General features: G+C 45.2%; 1 protein-coding gene across 10 annotated transcripts in view; it reads right to left on the bottom strand.

Moving 5' to 3' along the window:
- Positions 1 to 25,810, bottom strand: part of DROSHA (drosha ribonuclease III) — a 106,646-nt gene that overhangs the window by 17,433 nt on the left and 63,403 nt on the right. For all 10 annotated transcript variants that reach the window (XM_028521669.2, XM_036020237.1, XM_036020234.1 and 7 more), the window contains 9 exons: positions 25,208 to 25,346; positions 24,792 to 24,852; positions 17,524 to 17,583; positions 16,155 to 16,254; positions 12,597 to 12,699; positions 10,270 to 10,340; positions 4,880 to 4,924; positions 2,969 to 3,126; positions 1,770 to 1,875 (listed from right to left, as the gene is read on the bottom strand). In XM_028521669.2, coding sequence (XP_028377470.1) covers positions 1,770 to 1,875; positions 2,969 to 3,126; positions 4,880 to 4,924; positions 10,270 to 10,340; positions 12,597 to 12,699; positions 16,155 to 16,254; positions 17,524 to 17,583; positions 24,792 to 24,852; positions 25,208 to 25,346 — 843 coding nt within the window. The remainder of the gene's footprint in view (positions 1 to 1,769; positions 1,876 to 2,968; positions 3,127 to 4,879; positions 4,925 to 10,269; positions 10,341 to 12,596; positions 12,700 to 16,154; positions 16,255 to 17,523; positions 17,584 to 24,791; positions 24,853 to 25,207; positions 25,347 to 25,810) is intronic.

Below are 25,810 nucleotides of genomic sequence, written 5' to 3'. Positions count from 1 at the left end.
CCATAGTCTCCAATTCTAATATTTGTGTCTCATATCAACTATTTCCAGGGTTCACAGTTGCGGAGATAAGATCCAATTCTGTTCAAAGCAAAACATGCATAAAATTTGTAGGAATGCAAAGTAAAAAAGACTTCCTGTTTGCTTCGAGCATAATAAGAAAGAAAGTCCGCACTAACCAACTGTATTACAGCGTGCTGCTGCAGCAGTCCTCTCTCTTTCCGAGGGGGACTGCAAAGTGCAAAAAGTCCCAAAGCCTATATACGTCTATTATGTTTTCCCTCTACGTACGTATCTATGATAAAGTTTAACTTATAAATTAAGCACAGTAGAAGATTAACAACCATAATTAACAAAATAGGAAAATTACAATATACTGTCATAAAAGTTATATGAATGTGTTCTCTCTCTCCCGCTCTCAGAATATCTTATCGTATTGAACTCACCGTCCCACTTAAAGAGAGCACTTTGTGGCCTCTCTGTGGGGTTCCCAAATTGCCGGCATCACCACTCTGGTGCTCTGGGGCCTTGGCTAAGTAAAATAAGGGTGGCCGAACACACGCCCTGCGAGACCATGACAGCTGATCTACTTACTACATGACTGGCGGGCAGGTAGCACACACAGCAGGAATACGTCAGACAACGGGACGGTTCGCGTCCCGGGCCGGCGTGGAACAGCACAGGATTTTCTTATACTACTCACAACTGTATGCAATTTGAAACTTGTGAATTGTTCACTGGCATTTTCCCTTCATCTCTTCAGACCACGGTTGATTCCAGGTCATTGAGACTGCAGAAAGCGGAACTGCAGATAATGTGGAGCTACTCTATTTTTCTTTTGCTTAACAAAGTACTTGCTTTCTGAATGCCCGGTACTAGAGGGACGACTCAGATTATTCCTTGTGTCTTGAGAGATCATCACGACTGATTTCCAGATGCGTTACGTTCACCACTCCAGTTATGTTACTGATCAGTTTCACAGAGTAAAAATACACAGCAAATAAAAAAGCCCAGTAAAGCTTTATAAAATGAGACGAAAGAGAGAGAGGGGGCTGTTTTGCTTTGCCCATACATCAAACCTTGTAAGTCCCCTTCACCTGCACTGTGGTCTACGAACCCCTGAGTCCCCGGTGTCTCTCTGTCTGCTGACTCTTCCCGCTGTGCCCTTGTTTCGTGTGGGATGCCTTTGCACAGAACCTTCTTCTCACAGCTTCCAATGCCCGAACACTACCCATCTTTAAAGGCTCAAACACCATCATATCTGCAAGGTTTCCTTAGAACTCCACACCCAAAAGAAACCTTATCTTTTCCTAAACAGCACAAGTGAGCAGTTCATCTATGCCTCTTTATAATATTCATGCTGCTTCCTTATACTTTTTATACTGTACATGCATGTGTACAGACATACGTACTATAGACACACAGGTAGGCAGGTAGGTAGATAGATAGGTAGAATTTGTAGTTATTTACTTACATTCTAAACTTCTCCTTATGCCTGGACTAGGTGTCAACTAATATTTGCTTCCCACCCCCATGAAGCCAAGCTCAGTGTTGCACAGAGTAAGCAATCATTAAATGAAAATGCGTTCTTCCTATACACCTCTTTGTACGTAACTTGATAATTAAACAAATAAAATTGCATGACATGCATGCTAGAGTCACCAAGAACAAAGTCATCAGTCACATAAATAGATATTTGGCTCTTCTAACCCCTGCTCTCTATCATACAGCAATCTTACAGAGGGAACGATTTAACACACTCGCAGACTCACGGTTAAGTGGCCTTCGTGGTGGTCTGGGAAGTGAATGAACAAATACTCCGTGGCCACCAGCTGCATTATGGAGTCCCCGAGGAATTCCATCCTCTGGTTGTGGCCCCTGAATAAAGAAACACCAGTGTAAAGCGATCAGTAAGTATTTATAGATTAAAAAAAAAAAAGAATTTTTAAAAAGATGTTATTTGAAAAGGCAATGTACTTGTTCATCTTGTTTTAAAGCACAAAACTAAATATAATCCCCAAGACCATGTTGAGTTTCAAAAACAGAGCACCGTGAGTCCACCCTCAGGACTAAACACTGCCCAGTGGAGGCCGGCATGCAGCGCCCGGTCGAAGCCGGGGAGTGTCAACCGGAAGAAGTGCAGTGCGGACGCCGGTCCTACACAGCCGTCTCGGCACAGACAAAACAAAGCAAAAACGCCCAAGAATTTTCTTTGCTAAATCCTTACTTCTTTATTGAAATACAGGGTGGGCAAAAGTAGTTGCGAGTACTCAAAACAGAGTTTATGCTTGTATTATTATTTATTAACTTGCATTTTCCCCTACGAACCTCTATATACTAGATTAATCAAATCCGCAATCTAGCTTAAGAACGCTAAAAAAAACTAAGACAAGATTCTTTGATGTTTACAGTTTAGACAAAGTTGTGAATATCTGATTTCAGGGAAGGAAGGCAAAAACTGAATAAAAAACTGTATGCAGAGAAGTGACATTCTGGTTATTTTCTTCATTGTTGTGAGAGCTCATCTGCAAATCGCTCGTCTGGAGCAGGGGCCGGAGGGCCCGCCTCTGCAAACAAAGTCTACCCGGGGCCCAGACGTGTCCGTGCATTCACGCTGCTTCTACGGCTCCTTTCCTGCTGCGGTGGCAGAATCAAGTCCCTGCGGCAGAGACCGCGGGGCCCATATACCCATACAGCCCAGAATGTTTAATATCTGTCCCTTCACAGAAAAAGTGTTTCCTTCCTACACTTTTCTTACACTTTGTGAAGAAATCAGATGCATGACAATGACACCAAAACTAAATGGATTGGAGCATAGCCCCTGGTCCATGCCAGCGCCTGCCTGTCACCCATCTCAGGATTTCCTAGGAAGATGTCTGAAATCCCAACTCCCTTGAAGGGCACACAGCAAAGACGTGGGCCTGCCTGTCGGAAGGGTCACCATGGGACTGCGTGGGTACTTCTAACTCACAGGGTCAGGTGGTTAAACCCCACAGTTCGCAGCGTGAATGCTCTTGCCAGAAGCCGGACGTGAGTGAACATCACCCCGATTGCTTCTTCAAACTCAGTGAGCTTCTGCAGGACCGGAGAAGTCTCAATGAGTTGTCGATCCGTGTTTGGCTCTTGTAGCTAGGGGAAAAGGGAAATAAATAAAAATCGTGTACAGCTCTTGGTTACAAGAGCAATTATCAATTCTAGGACAGTGTTTTGTAAATTCCCTCTCCCACGGGCGGCAATTTCTGAAAGGCCAATAAAACATGGAAGCGTCTTTCTCATCCCTCAGAACGGCAAACAAACCTAATATTTAAGGAAGCTTCAAGTAATATTTTCCAATCTTCTATCAAATTTCAAGGCCAAGTACTGTATACAGATTGTTCAAAACCCCAAGTACACGAGCTCTCCGAGGAGGAGGCGAGCTGAAGAGCTCCTGGTGGAGAACTGGTATCTCTAGCAATACGGTGGTTCTCGAACTTCAGTGTTCATCGGAACCCCTGCGGGGCTTGGTACATGTGCAGCGCCAGGCCCTAGCCCCCGAGTGTCTGACTCCGTACGTCTGGAGTAAGGACCAGGGACTGGTGTTCCTGGTGAGTCCCCTGGTGACCCAGAAGCTGCAGGTCTGGGGGCTGCCCTCCAGAACCACTGCATTACAGCAACTTGACCGCTACGCGTGTCTGCTAGGGACCAACCTAGTCTGGCAAATGAGCATCACTGCAACTGGCTCCAGCTTACACGGAGAGTACTGTATCATTAGGCAGGTGCACAACATACTAATGGGCCTCTAACAACTGGCAGGGAACAAATATAAGAAGAGTAATTGAAATAATCATCTCCAACAACTGTGGGCAATTTTATATTAATAAAATATTTCTAAAGTACGTTGAATTAATGCCATTTATTACTGTAAGGCCTCTGATGAGAGAGTTCAGTCACTAGTGATTATTCTGATGATATATAGCATACATATGTATATAACAATATGTATATGTAAGTACATATATATACATATAAACACATGTATGTGTATCTCCAAGGTAAAATAGAAATAAAAGCAAAGAACAGTAAGAATTTTTTTTTTAAAGTGTTAATTGGGCCACAGACCCCTCTGTGAATTTTTTTTTAATTTTTATTTATTTATTTATTTATTTTTAGAGAGGGGGGAGAGAGAGAGAGAGAGAGAGAGAGAGAAACATCAATGTGCGGTTGCTGGGGGTTCTGGCCTGCAACCCAGGAATATACCCTGGCTGGGAATCGAACCTGGGACTTTGGTTCCCAGCCCGCGCTCAGTCCACTGAGCTATGCCAGCCAGGGCTAAGAATTTTTAAACCAGCTGGGGAACAGGATGTCACCACGTGTAGACCTCTTAAAATCTAAAATCTTGAGTGAAAAGTTATCACACTGCACTGAAGTTTTAATGTATAATACGTTTTATGCAATCTGAGTCAAAGTCTTCAGTTTCCAAGGCCCAAACCAGGTTACCATTTAGCAGTGCTAATTCGCTCTCTGCTCCACCTTGTAGCGAGCCCAGACTTGCTCCCACAGTTCCTCTGTGAGAGCAGGCAGGCGGGTGTGCTAGAGCCAACACGAGCTCTGAACACCACTTTCTGGGAGAAGAGGGGGGACCACACCGCAACCACACAGCCAGGTCTTCTGCCGTGGAAGGAAGACGCGTCCCAGTCCCGCCCCATCCCAGACCACGGAAATGCAGCGGCGTGTGGGACCCTTTCACTACTTGTTCCAAACTTTCCCCGTTCGGACACCCAGCTAACAGTCCCGAGGCCACCGAAGGGAATCTAAGGATAAAAGCAGGAGGGGAGAGAAGGCAAACTGAAGCAGCACGAACGCCAGGAGCTGCAGCGGCGCTGCAGCCCAAGGCCACACTCACCTGCAGCGGGTGGAGAGGGTAATTGAGCCAGACTTCGCGCAGGTCCTGGAAAATGGAGTGGTGCCTTTAATGCTCAAGGGAGCCATTTAACACGCTCTAGAGTGCTAAATAAAATGCCATTATGTGAAATACTGAACTATTTCGGATGCTGACTCCACTTATTGCAAATTCAATAGTGCTAGCAAACTAATTTTTTTTTAAAGTGTACTCACCACTCAAACTGCCTACAGTGACTCTAATTAGCCTATTAAGCTGGGGAGGACAGGAGCCACCTCCGGCCCCAGGAGTCAAAGACACCTTTTAAAACTAAGTTACACATTTGCTTAACCTAATCCACTGGATCGAGTTGCTACTTTAATCATATTTTTTAGTTTGCCGTTCCCCGGAAATGTGCATCAGCTGTGCCTTCTGTAATTAAAACTCATCTCAAATGTCCTTTTTTATTTCAGGTACTCATTCATTATCGAGAGCTGTTTCAAGTGGAGTGAAAAACATCCCGTACCTAGTCCCTCAACTCTTAGATCAATAAGCCCGCGCTGTTTACTGGGAGTTACTAGAAATGTTTACTTAAAAAATGGGAATGAGTGAATTTTATGGAGAAGCCCACTGCATTATTTTATCCACTGAGTGAAATCTAAAGGCAGTTATAACTGGAACTTCCTGAGGATTAGAGGGTTTTTCCCTCAGTTTTAGACTCTAGGGAGCCTCCAACAGAATCTACTTTCTGGCCTTGATGCTAGGTTTTTGAAAAAAATAACAAGAGTTTCTTCTTAAAGAAGAAAAATACTTCTTTAAATGTGGGGGTAGGGAGAAGCATAGAAAAATTCACGACCACTGGTGACACAGTAATGAAGGAAAAGGAAACGCCCACCACTTTTGTGTAACTTGCATCTTAGTAAAATACACTTAGTGGTGTTTTTACTGGCCAATATTTTAAAAGTGCTCAAAGAGCAAGCTGTTCTTTTCAGGCAGTTTAAAGGACTTCTCTTAACCAACCGAATAACCTTTCCCTTGAATTCTCTGTGGCATGAATGACACTGAACGTCACTCCCTTCTTGTGACTTTCTCTTGTTCTCGCAGTACTTCTTCTTCCTCCTCCTGCACCCAAAGGCACACCCAGCAGACTTCAGCCTCTCTCCTGACCTCTCCACCACCTGCCCCTCCCGGGAGCTCCCCACTCCCACTACTTGAGCTCCGCCCTCCACATGGAGGGCTTGCTCATCTCGGCCGCAGTCTGGGCCTCTCGTTCAAGCCGCAAGTCCTAACTCTTCATGCCTTAAGGAGCATCTTTTACTTCGCACCCAAGTGACCAAATAATAACTTTTCGCCTTTCCTTAAACCAGGGAGGATGGTGTCAGGGAAGACCTCAGGCTCCGGAGTCAGGCAGCCTGGGTATGATCCTGACTCCATGGTGGCAGTCCCTCACCCTGAGCCTCTCTTTGCTCGAGGGTGACAAAAGATAACCACAGCACCTACTGCGAAGCATCCTCCGATGAGCAGGAACTCGAAACGCTAACCCCAGTGCTGGCACACAGAAAACACTGCCACTAATACTGAGGATATTGACAGTAAACAGCTATCTCTGCCAACCAGCTCCAATCTCCTAAGCTCAAAATGTTCAGGGGCTTCTTGATCCACCTTTCTCCTGTGTGTTTTGCACTCACAAACACTGTGACCTCTCCTGTGACGTCTGCTGCCACCCACCTTGGTGTAAGAGCTTAATGCGTGACTCACAAGGAGACTCCTTCACCTGCACCCACCTCCTCAGTCTGCCCTGCGCGTGGAGAGAAGGTCTCACTGCACCTCAGTGTCAGAGGAAAGTTCCTGGAAAGGATCTAGACTGTTCCACCCTGTATTCGTTTCTAGGCGAAGCCTCTACCTTCAGTTTGCTCTTATGGAAAATGCTCACTGCCTCTTGGGACATTTGTTCACGCGTATTTTTATTGAATACCTGTTATGCATTAGCTTACTAAGATGAATAGACACTATCCCTGTCCTCAGAGAAGCCTAGTGGGGAAGAATAAAAGTAAGTAAGTACAATTCAATAAACTCTGATAAGTTCTGTAATGGTGACATACACTAAGTGCTAGGAAAATGCTGGCTGGGGGTGTCAGGCAGAACTGTAAGAGAAGCTGACTCTTCGGATGTACTCAGAAGCACACGAGGAATTAATGAAATAGCAGAGCGAGAGAATTGAAGGCAGGGCACCATAAATGCACAAATAAGGCTGAAAGCATACAGGCACGGAAGGGTAAGTGGCAGAGCACAGAGGACTTTAGGGCTGTGTTGTTACACGTTTGTCCGAGTCCACAGGATGCACCACCCCACGAGCGAACCCTGACGTGGACTGAGGGATGTGTGGGAGTGTGCGGGTCAGCGTTCTCGGACTCTAACGGATGTACCACCGCGGTCAGGGATCTTGAAAAAATGGAGGAGGCTATGCATGTGTGGGGGCAGAGACTAAATGGCAAATGTGGTGCCTTCCTCTCAGTTTTACTGGGACATAAAACTGCTCTTTAAATTTTTTTTAATTAAATAAAAAGGTAATTCCTAGAACGGCACAGAGGGAGTACTAAGAAAGGAGATGGGGAAAATCGGTGGGAGTCGAATTATGAACACTATTAAATGCCGTGTTGGGTAGTGTGTGGTGCGGCCTTTGGCAGGCAGTAAAGAAATCAAAGATTTGGGGCCAGAAAGACCATAATCAAATCTGCGCATCAGAAAGAAGACAGCGTGACACGCCGCAGGGAGGACAGGCTGGAGTGGCGGGGGGATGGCCACCGGCGGTGGGAGGGCCAGGGCGAACCAGCTCAAGAGGTGCGAGGAACAGGACTGATGGGAGTTCGCCACTGAGAGGAGGCAGGGAGAAAAGGCTTAAGGATAAAAAAAAATATCCTAAGGATTCTGGTTTAGATCATAACAATAAAAGAAGTATGTTTTGAGGCGAAGTGATGAGTGTTTATGAAACACCTACATGAACCTGCCCAGCGGCAATCTGAAGACACTTTTTCCAGTTTCTAGACACAGGGACAGATATGTGAAAACAAGAAAAGGATGGGGAGTGGGAGAACAGGAAGCATTCACGGTCACTGCCGCCTCTCTTCCTAAGAGGGCCGCTGGGGCGATGCAATGGAAACCTCGGCCCTGAAAGGACTGGGCACACCAGGACGGATACACACACCGGAAAACGCAGAACCGACACAGGCTATCTGGGGCTGAAAGAGGAAAAGCCAGTTCAGGCTGAGAAAGAGAAAACGGCCCTGCTATTACAGGGCTGGGAGGACAACACAGATAAAGCCGGCTGCAAGGTCACTGGGAAACCAGGGTTCCCTCAAGGTCAGGCAGCAGCTGTAAAATGCCAGAAGACGGCCCCCCTTTAGGGGCTCCTGCCTTCCTGCCAGCGCCGCCCTCTGACTGGCTTCACCTTGCCTTCCACCCTAAATAAAGATCATTGGCGGCACTCAGCTGCTGAACTGCCCTCCGCTCCGGACAGTGCCCAATCCCAAATTAATCCCTGGCTGTTTGTAATCCGGCCTGAGACAAGGCAACCCACCCAGAACAGATCCCTGGCCCCGCCAGCGCCAGCCCGCACCAGCCCAGGCTCGGTGAGAACACCGCTTCCCTCTGGGGAGCGCCTGCCCTCCCTGCGTGGAGTCAGTGATTCTCTGTTGGCTTACAGGTCTGTCCCTGGCTGTGTGGGGCTGATTAGACTTTCACAATACCGTTACTGAGAAAAAAAAATACAAAGGTTCGCCAACGTCTCTGCCATGCTACGACTAATAGATGTAAGTAAACCAATGTGCAGATGTCAGATGAGTCAGGGTGTCCGGACGCGCACAGGGGAACACGCGGGAGTGGGAAGACCGTCCCCCAGTAAAGCTCCCCCTTCACTTCCCAGAAGGCACACTGAAATGACTGCCCAGCCTCGGCCCTGCCGTCCGTCAGACAGTGTTCAGACTCTGCTTTCTCCTGCAGTCATTTATTCATTTCATTCCTTTAACGAGTGTTTATTAAACATTGTGCATGCCAGCATTGCACTCGGTACTGGAAATAGAAGATAAACTTGCTAAGTAGACGAGTGGGAGAGGAGCAGTTTAAAGAGAGAAAAGGATCTAAACAAAAACTGATGCAATGAAGCACACAAGGTGTGAGGCTGCATGTAGCGCAGGAGAACGGGAGGAGCGGGGCAGATGGGGAGGGCAGATAAGACGGGGCGAGAAGCAGTAAGCAGGCAGGGGAGGGGACAAGGCTAAGGTGTCGGGGCGCGCAGAGGTGAGGCTGCAAGGAGGAAATGAAATAAAGAGGTTGCTGACACTGCCAACAAAGGAGAAAGGCGAGAACAAAGATATTTTCAGATGTGAGAAAAGGACGTAAAACACACGCCGCCGTCTGCTGCGGACGTCAGTCGAGACGCACGCGCGTTCCGGGCGCAGGACAAATCTGGGGACAGGAGCATCTGCGGACAACGTCCCGTCAGGAGGACGTTCAAACACATAGAACCATCACGTATCTGCGAAAACAGACTTCTAAAACACCACACCCCCGGGTACGAATATCCTCCAGGTCCCGTATTTCAAAACTGTTGACTCTTGTTTTTGAGCTCCCCTAAGTAATGCAGTAATAACATCTGACAGCCACTTAAGCTGAAGGCCGCACCGAAGCTTAGAGCGCTGGCTTCCCGTGTTCTTTATTGTTCCGGGAGGGCTATTTCATTCAATTATAATGACATTTCAATTTGGAATACAGAGCTGCCTCTCCCTTTAAATGTTCAATTGACTTGTTTTGGTACAAAAAGCATCCAGTGTGCTCTATTACATGCAGGATTAAAAAGGTAGCTCGAGCAATATTCATAGCTTAATACTTTAGTAACAACAGAAACTATTTCAGAATCTATCATTTTTTTTCTTAAACTATAATTTGCTTTTTTTTTTAAAAAAGCACTTCCATACTCTTTATTCATGACCCTACCAGAAGCTCCCTATGAACTTTCTTAAATATACATTTATCTAGTCTGCTTAATTTACATAAAAACAAATCCTAAACAGAGAAGCCAAAAGGCTAGCGCTTCCACTAAGCCTGCATGGGGTAGGTTCCCCACGACGACAAAAACAGAAAAATCATAATTAACTCCGAGACACTTCAAAATCAGGCAAAGTCCTATTCTATTTGTACTCGCATCCCATTTGCGAGTGGCCCGCAGGGAAGGCAGCGGGAGACAGGCTCCTCCTGCACATGGCCACAGACCTCCCCCATCTGCAGCAGAGCCAGCGGAGCTGTTTCGGGTGCACTCGCTTCTCCTGCACTCTCTCTCTCTACGGCACAAGGACTAACTGATAGGGAACTGTCTGTGACGGTGTGTAACGGAGAACCGAAGGAGTCGAGATAAATACCGGGTCGTTAAAGAGCAAGCGTCCAAATAACTGTTTGGCTTCCTCCAGGCTTCCCTCCAGGTACACCGCTCCTACACGAGAGGAAGAGCATGCCCAAAGGGGGGCTGTGTTAATATTCAGACAAAATCACATCCCAGCAACACACAGACAAGCCAGAACCCACTCACAGAAATTACCGACAAGGTCAGAAGCAATTGTTTGAAGGTAGCGTTTGTCCTCTTTTGTATTGTTTTGTAGTATAAATAAGACTGAAATATGAAACCCAATTGCCTAAAATCTAATCTAGTATTGTAAGTAAAAGAGGACAAATATGAACTATCATATAAGGAATGGGTATAAACCTCACTGTGCACAAACACTTGACAGAAACGTCATGTTTTATCTTTGATATTTATAGTCTGTGGTTAAGACCACAGATAAAACCTGCGTTCAGATCAATGAAGGTTTCTGCAAATAAAAATCAGGACCAACTTTACCTTTAGGTTGAAATAATTATTTAAAATGTTTTAAATAGTTAAGCACTGTACACACGTTTGCCATTAGTCATAGCCAGTAAGTACTACAGTAACATTTTAATTGCATATCAAATAACTCTGGAGCAGGGTAATCATATATTCTTGAAACCATATTTTTATATCTGTCTTCAGAAAGGCCATTTTCACGTAAAATATTAAGGCACTGAATCACTAGAGCTTTTGGTGACCAAATACAGGTATGATCTATCAATATTTGCAGTAACAGCAGCAGGAGCAGCAGTAGGCCAGACCCTGGGCTGGGTCTCTGATCTCAAGGAGATGACGGAGGGGCAGTGAGGCTCAGGCTGGGATCTCAGGGATTCTGCTGCCAAGCAAACTGAACGGGACGGAAGCCAACGTCTTTGAAGAGCTGGGGCCATCTCTGCTTATTGTAACAGTGGATTGTAAATCAGGGTCAGACTCCACCTCGCTCTCTGGCTGCCCATTACTGGAAGAGTATAGTGTATGAAAACCAGACTTGCCAGAATTATATAGCCTGTTTTTAGCCTGCTGCAAAAAAAAATCTCCAGATCATTAAAGAGTAAGCATCCAAATAACTGTTTGGTATCGAGAATAGATTTTGAAGTGGTCGGTTTGGGGGCACTTCTGCCCTGGGCACGTGCAAAGCATTTCCACATTCTTCACTTCCTGGGAGCCTCAGTGCATGGGCATTAAAGCGGAATTACAGGACTTAGGCTCATAGTAGTGACTTGTGGTAAGGTAAATGCACCTTTGCTCTGCACTGGATGCTGCAGGACTGTGTAATAACATCCTTCCAACGATTCTGGGTGCTAAGTAATACACCCTCCATGTCATCGATGAGGAAACTGGAGCTCAAAGAGGCTCAGTAACTTGGTGAAGGCACAAAGCTGAGAAATGATGCAAGAGGGAACGGAATCATGTCTGCCCGGCTCTGCAGCCAACTGCAACCCTAACTGTCAAAAAGATGATGTGTGCAGAGAGCCGTAATTCCATGTGACAAATGCTGAAAATACAACATATTTGTGGGGGAAAAAAAGACATAGCTGTGAACAGACTGGATCATTATTAAACATTCCCTTGCCACCGTCATCAGCATCAAACTATAATGGGAAGCTTTTATACTCATGTTCAAAGGAAGAGGGCAAAACTGATAAGGAAGTACAAAGGCCTTTGAAAAGTAAAATGTACTCAATCATTCACCTAAAAAAAAAATCAAAGGACTGTCAATCTACTGTAACATTTCATTGTAAAGCGCACATGCAGTCACCAGCTAATTGATGTTCGTGACTTTCCTGTACCAACGGCAAAAACACTGAGGAAGGAAAGTATCTGCATCCGTCTTGCTTCAGGAGGATAAATAATAAATAGCTAGAAAGACTCAAGCCCTGAGGTTTAAAAAAATGCTATGTTTTCAAGATGTTTAAATCAAAAATCTTGTAGATTGTTTAAAATGCAATCAAAAACAGTATCAGAGCCTCACCAACAACCCAGTTAATGTTTATGTATGGATGTGATTCAGAATCTGGAAAGATTACTTTCGGCTCTGAAAAGTAACCCATCTCTGCATTAATTCACTTCGACCCCACTCAGCACAGAGGTCTGAGCATGTCCACGACGTCCCACGGCTTCAGGCGCCGGGACTGAGACGAGGAAGTGCGACTCTGCCCCGGAGGGACTGCAAATGTTGTGTGCAACGAGGCTGGTCTATTACTAGGGACCTTATGTGCTTTAGGGACCAGTCATCCTGTCCCAAGTCCCCACCCTGAATTCTATGTGCTCTCTAGACATTTTAGACGTGCAAGAAAAGATATTATAAAAAAAAGAAATTACCTATTAATGCTTCGAAACAGTTAGCCATCGCGTGGCGAAGATCTGATTCTCTACAAAGGTCAGGACCGTGGGCATAGAGCATAAATCGATCTAGTTCAAGTTTCTAGAAAATTCAAAATGACAAAAAGAAAGTAGTTGGCAAAATCCTAACTGTAATAACTCTGTCGCTCCTAAGGGTTAAGAGTTATGGTTACAAATCCACCAGCCATGTCAGTACATATTATTAAGAAAGTTTAGTCTACTATTCATCAGGAACCCTCACATACAGTTCAGCTCTGACAAACCCTGACCCTTCCCCAAGCAGGCTTCCATGAAGTCTATTCCAAGTTCAGACCAAGCAGTAGCCCGGGCTGGAATAAGACCTTGCTAAAGGACCATGAGCCTTGGCCTCTCCCAGTACGTCCAGGGAGACACAGACCCAACCCGAAGTTAACCCGTTGCACCCCAGAGCTCTGCAGTGCTGATAATGTTGGCACCATACAGAAGAGACTTGTATGTGGGGGAGTAAGTGGGAGCCCTCAGAAGACTTCAAAATGCCTTATATCTCTAAATCCTTTCTTTTGAATTCAGTGAGGACTGGGGGGTCCCTGCATCTTTGTACTTTGTCCCCTTCGTGAGATCTCCACACTCACCTTTTTGAAGGCTCGGTGAGATCTCAACAGGATGGATTTATTTCAAGGGCTCTGGGAATACTGTTTGGAATGAATTATGTTTCCTTTTTTATTTGGCCTCAGAAAAGTTTACAGACACATTTGCGGCCCAGGCCTAGAAACTGTGTAGCGCTTATGAATACGTCCATGTATACTAACCTTACCTCTGGCTTCATTCTACCATCTTATCCATATTTTCCTTTACTTTGAGCTCAGTACCTACTTATTTCTTATCCTACTGTATTATAATATACAAATCAATTCAAATCCTTCTAGAACTAGACAGAGAATGTACTTTTTAAATAAAACTCCTGAGATCAAATTAATAGAAATCATAACTCTTTCCATAAAAGGAGATGCAATATTGAACAAGCGTGCACTAATGCTGTTTCCATTCCCATGCTATTCAGTTCAGAAGGTACTAGGCAATAACATGCCACATAATATGGAATAAGACACAAGCCAATGAGCAATCTAGGACAATATGAGTCTCAGATAAAAGATACTCAGATTCTGTATATCTCAGTATACATGCTAAAAATATCCATATCCATTTATATTGGGAAAAGACAGAGACAATAAAAACCAGACATATATGCTATCAGTACTTTGTATTGCTAGGAATGCATAAGCATAAAATATAATCAAATGAGGGTTTCGGCTACCACAATGCAACAGCAGAAAACACCTCTTAAAAACTGATCCCCAAGTACAGGAGTTTAGAGTATGCAAGTTTCATCTGTTTCACGCCTCCACTGGGAAAATCCAGTTGCGTGCTATCTCCAGAGCCCTGCTTAAGAGTAGACTGCGAGCCACATTTTATATTATAAACAACTATTTTGGAGCACTATGAATCTTCCAATGCCTCATAATCCATGATCCATATCCTTATTTTTCTCATGTAGGCATTAGGGAAACTTTTAAAAACAAGAGTGATGTTCAATTACGCATGTGTTAACATGTTCATTTGCCTAAAGAGTTAACTTCAAGTTTTCCCTACATTCTCCAAGGGGACAGCAGCCTTCCATCAAGTTCTCTCCTCCCAAATGGTTAGTTAGGAACCACTGGTCCAGACAGAGGCAGAGCATGACCACCATGGCCTCCTGATGGAGCAGACAGGTGCAGAGTATGATGGGAATGCTGGATGTTGTGTCAAGGAAGATCATACAGAAACCCCTGAAGGGAGGAAACCACCCCCCCATAACTCATGGCTTTGTAAAGCACCCCCCTCATAACTCATGTGTTACGTTACACCTCTGGTCCATGCTGTAGCGATCTCCCACGCTCTGTAAATATCCTCCCTAAAACTTTTTGGAAAATAATTATGCAATTCCGTTATATCTGCAACTAGAAAGAAAACAGTGGGAGAGGGGGGTTGACAATCTATTTATTAACAAGTATTTCAGGTGGACATTCATGTGGACTACTGGGAAGCACCCTGATAATTTAATCAACTGGACACTGAAGCAGTTTCAGAGTTGTCGAATTCTACTCATTGTGAGGCTGCTAAAACCAAGTTGGCATATCTGTTGCCTACGGCTTTTCATTAAGGCATCATTATTTCCATTCTCAGATGCCACCGAAGCTGGGTCAAAGCCTACTACCACTGCAGCGATGCTGCCACCGCTGCTGCTGCTGCATAAAATACAACGATGCACTCTTGCTAACACAAAAACCACGGGATAAAGTTAACCCCGTTCTAAATGTAATTAATGCCTTGGCAAGATCAAATTAAGGAGTCAGTCATAGAGTGGGTTTTACATAGTGATTTCTATCACATTCAAACAGTTATTAACAAAATTTCTAAAAAAAAAAATACAAATTACTTAGGACACAAATCAAGGAAAATTCGCAAAAGCTTTTTCCATGGATCATCAGGGTTGGGGGATTTAAGCCACAGTTCACCCTGCTGTTGAACACATCCACAGGCCTAATCAATGTAATGATTTGTAGTGAGAACAGTGGTAGCAGCAATGAAAGCAGCTAATTCCTTCTAACTCATTCACATGTTTGGGGGATTACTGGGATGAACAGGCATTGTGCCAAGCCCTTTATAAACCACGTCATTAACTCAAATGATAACCAAATGATAACGCCCTGGAGTCCTCACAGCGACTCTGCGAGGCAGATGCTAACGCCGTGTCCATTGTACAGATGAGAAAGCAGAGGCCGGAGGAAAGACAACGACCTGCCTCGGCCCCCAGTCTGTAAGAGGAGGGAAGGGTGCGGACCGAATCCCAAGGGCCAAGGCAAGTGCCCGTGTTCTGTCTGCCATGACTCACTGTAAGACACCGCCAGAGACAGGAACTCCAAATGAGCTAATGTATGTGATGTGCCCACCTTGAGTGTAAATCCAGTCAAAGGTTCTGTCAGTCACTCAGCCAAGTCAATGTGGCCAGCTGGACAGCTTAAACCCTAAATCTTAATTAATGAGATCTGTAATTTGGGGGGATTCTCAAAGATCTGTAAAGTATCCCCTATGAATACAAATGGCCTGGAGTATTCCATTCAAATCTTGTTAAATTCTGCTTGTTAAAATAAATTAAAAACGTGCAACACAGAAACATTACACAAAGGAAAATACAAAAAAAAAATCCATTTTTTTGGTTCTGCTCTCATGTTCCTTCCCCCCAAATGCATAACTGTTTATGCACATCTGTCAGATTTTTCCTTCTCTTATCAAGTTACCTCACCATGGAGTTCATTAGCTGCTGGGCAAACTCACAAAGGTAACGGAACTAATAAGACTGAGTCCTTTAAACCCTCAAAAACAAAATCTTTCCTGGTCTTTAAAGTATTAAACCCTTAACACACACGAGCTAAAGAGCCCCTTATTCAAATGCGAGCTGCGCCGGACTGAAGAGGAAGGCCTCGGGTCCACCGCAAGTGCGCCGGGTGCCGCACGTACCTTCGCCAGCATGGCCAGGTGCTGATTCTGGACGATGGCGGTGCGGTAAGTCGCTAGTCCTCCTTCCTCCAGACTCGGGAACAAATAGTACAAGTGGACGCTGCAGGAAAAGCACGCCAGTAAATACGTGTCACAACGTTCGGCCTGTGGCTCTGAGTCACAGACACGGGCCGGCACCAAGGACCCATGCAACAACGGTGCAGCTGGGCTGAACCACACTGAAGCGTCTGACCGAAACGTCTGGGCGTTACACAGAAAGCACAGTGCGGCCGAACGTGCCAAAGCCCAAGAGGTGCCGTTCGCTCCTATTTCCACATGCATTTCTGTTGAAAGGTTTCTCTGAAGTCTGAGCAATCTGTCACACGCCGCTCAGAGCAAACCTATCAGAATCAAGCTGCGCCTGGAAACGAACACTTTTCCAGGACTGGACTTCGAGCGGCCCCTGGAGCGGAGCCTGGGAAGCCCCGAACAGGGCAGCAGTGGCCCCGTATCCTTCACAGGGACAGACAGGGCCGGGATCAGAACACAGAGCGGCACCTGTGGCCCGCAGTGCCGTGAGAACGAGCCTGAAGGGGCCAACTAGGAAAGTGTGGGAACAGGGAAGGAGGCCCCGACACCGGGAATGCCGGTCTGGGCCACAGCAGCAGCGGGGGCCTCCTCGGGCTCACACCAATAGATCCACTGAGTCCGTGGAGTCCTGTCGTGCCCCCCCAGAGCAGGCTTGGAGAGCCACCCCTTTGGCTCAGTGTGTCCTTTTTTGGGAAAAGAAGTGACCCAAAGAGAATAAAAATAGCTCAAGACAGTTCCAAGAAAAGTGTGTGTTATCTCCTTTTAAAAGAGAAAGTATGTGAGTATGAAAAAACAAAACACACTTTCCTTCCCCGACTTCCAAATTAAGGACCCTAAAACCCTTCTGGGGAGAAAGCACACACACACACACCAAAATCTCGTCATTAAAATTACTTGTAAGCTTTACTTCCCTAGAGATCAGGAGGAGTGAGAAAGGGATCAAAGACAAATCCTAGAAAATGAAATGACATTTTGAAATATCATCCCTTTCTTTACAAATTGAATAGAAGCTCTGAAGCATCTAGACCAGGCTAGCTGATCTCTTGTGGCTGTAGCAACTTGAACATAAACTTGACAGGACAGAGACACCAGCCTTTCATCTTGTAATCTTGCTCATTACAGCAACAGTGAGTGTAAGTTATCAGGGCCAGAGCCACAGGCACGTGGCTTTAAGCTCCACAGCGGGCACAAAATACAAGATGTTTCAATGGCTTATTTGGCTAATTACAAAGAAGGCAAGGTATTAAGTATGTAACCCATAAAATGCAATCAATGGGGAAGGGCAGACAAGCCCCCTTACCTGGTGAGGAATTCAACAACAGCATCACCCAGGAACTCCAACCGTTCATTGTGATTAATCCTATAGGAAAAATTTTAAGATCCCTTAAAATAGCATGCGTTAACATTCCCTCCCTCCCTCCTCAAAGAAAGAACACAGGAGGGTTAGCTCTTCCAGCAATGAAAACACCTCGCTCTGACTGCCATCTCAGCCTAGTGGGAAAGCGAGGGGACATTCCCTCACACCAAGGGGTCCCCAGCTTTCCAACTGAGGGGCTCCCTTCCCTGGGAATCAGATTTCAAGTGAGGCAATAGCACCGTAACAGTTGTGAATCTTTCCACACTGCCGCCAGGTAGGTGAGAGAAAGGAGAATGCATTCTAGTGAGAGAACTGAACACTGATCATCGCAACAGAAAAATCAGGTCATCCGTGGTCCTTCTATGGCCCATACAGGGGTGAATGCTTGCCCCTGATGTCAACTGGGTCCTTGACGCCAGGCCCCCCCTTTCAGAGTGGGCGTGTAGGTCAGGTCAGTAATGGTCACTGGGAAGGTGTGTAGAAAGGTGTGTTAGGTTTACATAACGGTGACTTTAGGGGGAAGTGCTGGGTGCCTGTGAACTATCCCTGCCTTGACAGCGCAAGAGATCTTAGAGGTGATGGCTGCAGACAAAGTGGGTGGCTTCTTAGTTTCTACTAAGCATCTCCAAAATACCTTAAAATTCCTGTTGCTAATTGGAAGCAGGTTACAACCCAGGGGCTGTCACGGTTGAGGTCAAACAGAAGGGAAACCAGCAAAGGAGAAGGACTGGACAGGCAGGTGGGAGGGAAAGGAGGCGAGGGTTATCCTCCAGCCAAGGAGAACACGTTTCAGGACAGAAACAAGCACGATGAGAAGAAATAGCTGAGGCCACTGGTGGGCAGTCTCTTCAAGTGGTGGACACAGACCTGATTTGACCAGAGTAGGCTGGGGACTAATTGGCTATCTAAAGCCATAAATGAGAAGAATTCTGAGTGCTTGTTTCGGGGCTAGCTGCAGAAAGAGAAAATAGGGGGTCCAGAGCTTTACAACAAGAGGAAACCACAGAGAATGGCGACGACAATGGGGAGGAAAAGGGGGCACAGCGAGCCCCCGGGACCCAAGCGGAGAAGGCAAGGGACCAGCCTGGGCCTGGGCGGCCTCCCTAACTCCAGGGCCTTCCTTAAGTGGCTCCGACACGAACCCTCACAGTCTCAACAAATTCGGGAGCGGACTACCAAGTCTAAACCTTTTGGCGTTCCAGGCCATTCTTTTTATCTAGCGCATCATTTTTATCTGCTTTCAACAGAGATTGAGAACCTATGCTGGCCAACACTCCCTAGCAGGCCCCCCTGCTCCTGAGTCCTGCTCCTTCCTCAGGTGGGCTGGGGGGCCGCCCTAACCACCGGGGTGCTCAGGGCTGCTGGTTCACACCTCCGTCTATGGCAACGAGACGTGACTATCTTCTAGTGTCATCTGTTTCATGTGTGCCGGTCCAGCTTCCATACTTAAATGCTCCCTACAGTTTCGGTGTATGTAGGACATTTTTAAACATTTGTCAGTTACGTGATTCTTGGCTACCACATCATCCACTTGGCATGCTGAGTTCCCTTTTATATTATTTCACATATCTCATAAGTGAGTTTAGTCTTTTACCCTACCAGTCCTCCACATTTTGTAAGTTTCAGAGAAACATAAATGTGATAGGAAAAAACTGGAAAGATGTGAGCCCCAAAGAAGTGATTCTGAACCCTCATGTCAATTTATGGCACTTACTATATGAAAAACGCATTCTGGCAAGCCAATAATGGGAATTGGGGGCGGGGGGAGACAAAGAAAAATTTATGGCTATGGTGAAGAATTCATAATCCAAAAGTTTACTTAAAAGAAAAAGAACGAAATAAAGACAACACACATCAGGCCTTAAAACAGTAGCAAATCTTTTGTTCCTCATCCCATTGTTTATACTTTCTTTAATCATCCCCATTATAAATACTAGCGAGCTGGAGCTCGAAGATGAGATGTCTACAGAGCAAGTAAATACTCCATTTGTTTCTGAGAACTGAATCAACAGAGGCATTGTGAAATCGAGATGAACTGTAACATTTACACGGCACATTTGGTCTGAGGAATGCAAAGCACTTTACCAAACACAACAAAGAGTCTCCCTGTAACAGTAATTGCTGTAAGATGTCATTTACTTCACGGAGACCATCTTGGACTTGGGCACAGTCCAGGGGCAACTGCTGGAGTGGAGAGCAGGGACAGCCTTTGCTCACTCCACCTTGCTCACTCCGCCTGCTGAGCCCCAGCGGTGACTGGGGGAGCAGCACTAGCAGAGGCCTCCAGGCTCAGTCGAACCTTCCGCCCAGCGCAGGAGTCCCTGCTATTCATTTCGTCTATCTCCCTGGCCAGTGCAGGGGCGGTGGGGGGGGGGGGGGGGGGGCACTGGGCTGCTAGATCCGAGACCCACTGGGGCCGTGGGACCCTGGGTAAGCATCTTTGGGATTTAACCTGAAGCGTCAGTAAAGTGGATCAGTAAATCCACTCAGTGGAATTCACATATATTCAATGCATGTTGTTACTGTGTTTTTAATGCAAAGTATTTGTGTATAACTGATTTAAAATACACTTGGCAATTACAATTTCCTTAAGCACAGACACTAATAAATAGTCCGTGGGTGTCTCTCTGTTGGCCCAACAGGTTCTTACACGGTTTGTCCAGCGATGATGCCGCCAATCAAAACAAAACGAGCCAAGGCCACGTGATTCTCTCGCTTTTCCATTCCCAGTCTTCTGATAATAGACATATTACTTAAGTAGCACCAAGTGCCTAATCTTTCAGGGACCCTTTCTGTGGTAACACCTCACTGCAATTTGCAGGAGTTGAATATAGCTGAGATTTAGGTGGTTGAGCAGTAACACTTCCTAAAATTATGGGTGGCGTAGTTGCTTAAAATGATGCCGTCATAAAAGTTCATTACTTTGTAGTTTTCATAGGTAGACAGGATTTTATCTATTAATTTTAAGCCTTTGTGACTTTTTGTAAATCCTAGCTGATCCCTAATCAGATTAAGTAAAATACTAACCAGCCATTTAAACCTCTCCTGATGGATCTGGCTCTGACCACTCTTTACTTTTTATTATTATTATTATTACTATTATATCATTATTATTAAAAGGGAAAGGGAAGAAGAGAGGGATAGAAACAATAGAGAAACATCGTTCATCCACCTGTGCCCCGACTGGTGAACCAAACTTACAACCCAGACGTGTGCCCTGACCGGGAAGCAAACCAGCAGCCCTTCGGTTTGCATGACCACACCCAACCAGCTGAGCCACACTGGTCAGCGCACCACGACCCTTGCTAATGCCCCGGGTCCCCTATTGCTAGCCACCAAGTAAATAACCTCGGATGGAAGTGATATAAAGAATGGCATTCTTTCCTTTAATACTTATTTACAGAGGCCCTGCTCTTTGAAAGACACTGGTTGCGAAAGGAAAGAAAGTTTAAAAAGAAAAAACTAAAAGAATAAGACCACAGACATTCAAATGCTCACAGTAGAAAAATCGGGCCACCACGTGATGCTAACACACGGAGAACAGAATCTGCACATAAAACAGGGGCCGGCGGGGTGTGGACGGGAAGTCACAGGGTTGCGGGCGTGCCCCAGGCAGCTGTGCAGGACTGCTGCCCTTCGGGAAAGGAAGGCGGTACGCCCGACAGCGCAGCAAGTACTCCGCACCTAACCGGTGTGAGGTGAGCTGCAAGTAAGGAAAGATGTGCCTACAAAAGTGGCCTGGGGCTAAGTCACGGGTGTCGGGACTGCCGGGTGGGGAGGTTCCAACTTATTCAGTAGGTGAATAAGACTTTACTGAAAGCTTCCAAGCAGGTTACCACTCAGAACTGGACTCGAGGCTCCACAAACAGCAAGATGACAGCTGCACTGTGAAGGGAACTGACAGAGGCCGTCACTGACTGTGCTGCAGGATGGGTGGGGTGGGAGGCGTGGTTTTCAGGGAGAGCCCCACCTCTCAGCCCTCTGCCCTGGCCCCCTGGCTCATCCACCTTTCCACTGCCACCAGTGCCAGAGCGAAATTTCCCCAACTGACTGGGTTGCTCGATCTCTCCCTTTCTAAAGTCTGAAAGGCTGAGCAAGCTCGCTTGGGAGGAGACACCGCACTGACACGCGCCCTTTGACGGTGCTTGCTTCACAGGTATGCAAACACTTCCGAAGAACAGAGACTACTGTGTCCCATTTTCTAATAGCAAACTAAGAAACAAACAGAGGAGAGGGCAAATCGCTGCAAGTGAACTCAATTATTCAAGTGCACAGTGTAACACTGACCTATGATCCCAAGCAGCCACCGACCAGAGCTATCCTTAGCCCCACAGCAGTCTTGTGAGTATATTTGTTCTTGACCTCCACTGGCACACTTAGCAGAGTCTCCCTCACACAAAGTTATTTATGTTTACGGCACTCTAACCCTACCCCAGGTAGTCAGGCCTCCTGGTGAGAGGAGCTTTGTCTTACTGGCCTTTGCATCACCTAAAATACCTACAAACTGCCTCCAACTCAGAAAGCACCGGGTAAGTGTCTGCAAATTACATTTGTATGAAGCTTCTGAAGTGCAGCTGGCTCCCGAGCTGTGCCCTGCTGGGCAACGCAAGAGTAGCAGCAGACGGGACCAGACCGCAGGGCCCAGGAGGCTCCTCCTGAACAGAAACTTGAGTCAACTCTTTATCTGCAGAAAGATCAGAGACACAGCAAGAGACTCTCCATAGAAGCACCAAAGGCCAGAAGTCAAAGGACAAAAGAAACTGTTTATTCTCCGTTGGTGGTCCACGGAAGCTTCAAAAAGAGCAGTTGCTCAGATATCATTCCTTTTGCCACAGTAAGCAAGCCATCTCCTTGTAATACAACAAAAGAAACCATAAACTGTGAGGTTTGAAAATGTGACGGCAGATGTAATTTACACACCAAGAACTGCAGCTGGGGCGGAGGAGACAAGGATCATCTAAACCTGGCCTCCTCCACCACCAGGCATCTGCTCTCATGCCATTGCCCAGGGCGTTAATGAACTCACACAGGCCTACGCACTTCCTTCCCGGGTTCTTCAGGGGCTCAAGGCCGCCCAAAATAAGAATATTAATATATAAAAGCATCTTTTAAAATCAAGAAATAAAATAAGGAAAGCTGATGTATAAACTTCTTAACCCAATTCATAAGGCCAGTATTCTATGAAAGCAGACAAAAGCATCACAGGAAATGAACACTATGGAATTATATCTCTTATGAACACAGACACAAGAATCCTCCACACCAACAAACTAAGTTCATAGCATATAAAGAAGACTACATACCGTGATGAAGTAGGATGTACCCCAGGAAAGCAAGATGGGTTTAACACCCCAAAATTAATTAACTAATACACCATGTGAATAGAAAAAATGGGGGGACCCCACATGATCATCTCAATAAATGCAAAAAAAGCATCTGACAAAATTCAACACACTTGCATAATAAAAACATTAATCGAACTAAGAAGAGAAGGGAACTTCTTCAACCTAATAAAAGAGCATCTAAGAAAAACCCAAAGCAAATATCACTCTCAACAACAAAAGACTGAATGCTTGCCCCCTGAGGTCAGCAAAAAGAAAAGTATCTGCTCTCACCACTTCTATTTAATATTGTACCAGAGGCTCTAGCCCGGCAACACGGTTAAGAAAACGGAACAAAAGTCACCCAGACTGAAAAGGAAAAGTAAATTATCTCTATTTGCAGGTGATACGATCATGTACATAGAATACCCTAAGACCTATTAGAGCTGACAAACAAGCTCACCAAGGTTGCATGATACAAGCTCAGTATACAAAAATCAACTGCGTTTCTAACACACGGGCAATGAACAATCTAAAAATGAACTTAAGAAAGCAATTCCACTTATGGCAGCATCAAAAAGAATAAAATACCTAGGAATAAATTTAGCAAAAGGCATATAAAATGTATTCTCTGAAAACTATAAAACATTTTGGAAAGAAATTTACAAATAAATAAATAAATAAAGACACCCAATGTTCAAGGATCAGAAGATTCAATATTAAGATGGTAATTATTCACAAATTGATCGCAGATACAACACAATCCCTATCAAAATCCCAACTGTAACTTTAGAGTTGGGGAGGTTTTTTAGACGTGACGCCAAAAGCATAAACAACAAAAGAAACAGAAAATTGGATGTTTGTGCTTTAAGGGACATCATTGAAAAAGCGTGAAAAAATGATCCACAGAATGAGAAAATTTGTGCAAATTATGTATCTCATGAGGGACTTGTATCTAGAATATAAAACATAATTATAACTCTATAATAAAAAAACCTAATTAAAAATGGGGGAAATATCTGAACAAGTATTTCTCCAGAAAAGATCATACAAATGATCTTGATAACAAGCACATGAAAAAGATGTTCAGTGTGATCAGCCATCAGGGGAATCCCAACAAAACCACGGAGCAGTAACAGTTCCCACCCAACAGGACGGCTGGCATCAAAGGGACAGGTAATAATAACAAGTGCTGGGAAGACGTGAAGGACCGGAACCCTGACGCACTGCTGCTGGGAATATAAAACGAGACAGGCGTTTGGGGAAAGACTCTGGCAGTTTCCTAAAAGGGTAAAGAGAGTTAGCGTATGACCCAATACTTCCAGCCCTAGATATACAACCAAGAAAAATCAAAACGCATGTCCACACAGAAATCTATACCCAAATATTCACAGCAACACCAGTCATCTTCACTGAAGAGGAGAAACGACACAAATGCCACTGGCTGATAAGTGATTAAATAAAACGTGGTGTAACCATACCCTGGAACAGTAAAAAGAAAGGAAGTACTGACACATTCTGTAAAATGGCTAAATCCTGAAGCTGTTATGCTAAATACAATAATCCAGTCACAAAGGATCACAGCTTACAATACGGTACTGCTGATACAAAATCTGTCTCTCAGGAGAGAGACAAGTCCGTAAAGACTGACAGTACTGGCTGCCCGGGGCTGGGCAGGCTCAGCGGGCTCGGGGAACGGGGAGTGACTATTAACAGGCACAGGGTTTCTCTTAGGGGTGACGAAATGATCTAAAACTAGGGAGTGATCACGGTGGCACCCACCACATTGTGAACACACTGAAAACTACTGAACTGTACACTTTAAATGGGTGAATTGTACGCTATGTGAATTATATCGCAATAAAGCTGTTATTAAAAAATCTACTTTACCTTGAGGGAGTTGGGTCATCTTGGCCAAGGCGAGACATAATATTTATTAGGGTGTTAATTCCTATTTTAGAAAGAAATACATAAGTAAATACTGTTAGAAGCATCCCAGGCCATGATATAACATGTAGAAAGAAACTTATCTAGCTCACTCCAATTTGATTTTTTAAAGTTTTATATCTGCATGCAGACAAGTTTAGCAAACATAGTTACTTAAAACACTGGATAGGAGAAAGAAATTTTTCCAGAAACTCACCCACCCTTATTACAATGCTCTGCTCAAAGTGGATGTTATTATTTATGGGCCAAGAAGCACTACAGAACGAGAGGGTGGAACAGCCACCAGGGAGCCAGGCCTAGTGGAGACTTCCTTTGCAACTGGGAGCACAGGCCAAAACCCAAGAGGAGAAGCCACGTACCCTTCTTCCGCATGTGCATGTGATGAACTTTTCTGTCTCCGTATTTGGGCTGCCGAATGCCACAGTTAGACAGAGAATTCCTGGCATGGTCAGGGTTCATTCCAAAATTCAAGTGATGACTCGGGTGAGTCATGGCCAGCTACAATTTCAGTGAAATCAAGTTCAGTCTTAAAAACCCAGCACAGAAGCGCCACCTTTATATCACCCCCAGTGAAACAGGAAAGAGATCTGTCTAGCCAGTCGGTGGTCTTTCCATCTTATCTCCTCCCAAGTCACATTTCCAGAGTTCTGGGGCCAGCCCTCTTCTAAAACTAAATCTAAAAATCCACAACTTTCAGAGGAAAGTGACAGTACTCAAGACCTGAAAAGAAGAGTCATAAAGAAGGAAAAACCACAAGAAGGAGCTCAGGTCTGGTAGGCAAATTTGTGCTTAGTTTATTTCTTTAGGGACAGTCTAAAAAGCAAAGTGAGAAGAAGGATCTGAAAGTGGCAACCAGAATGGAGGAGAGATGTTTCTGAACATCACATCGTCTCCCGGAATAGAGAGCTCGATGCTCCCTGTGCAACCTGCCTGATGAACTACCCCGTCTGGTTATCATGCGT

Source organism: Phyllostomus discolor, chromosome 3 (assembly GCF_004126475.2).
Source record: "Phyllostomus discolor isolate MPI-MPIP mPhyDis1 chromosome 3, mPhyDis1.pri.v3, whole genome shotgun sequence".
Classification (NCBI taxonomy): domain Eukaryota; kingdom Metazoa; phylum Chordata; class Mammalia; order Chiroptera; family Phyllostomidae; genus Phyllostomus; species Phyllostomus discolor.
This window is presented reverse-complemented; position numbering and strand designations above follow the sequence as displayed.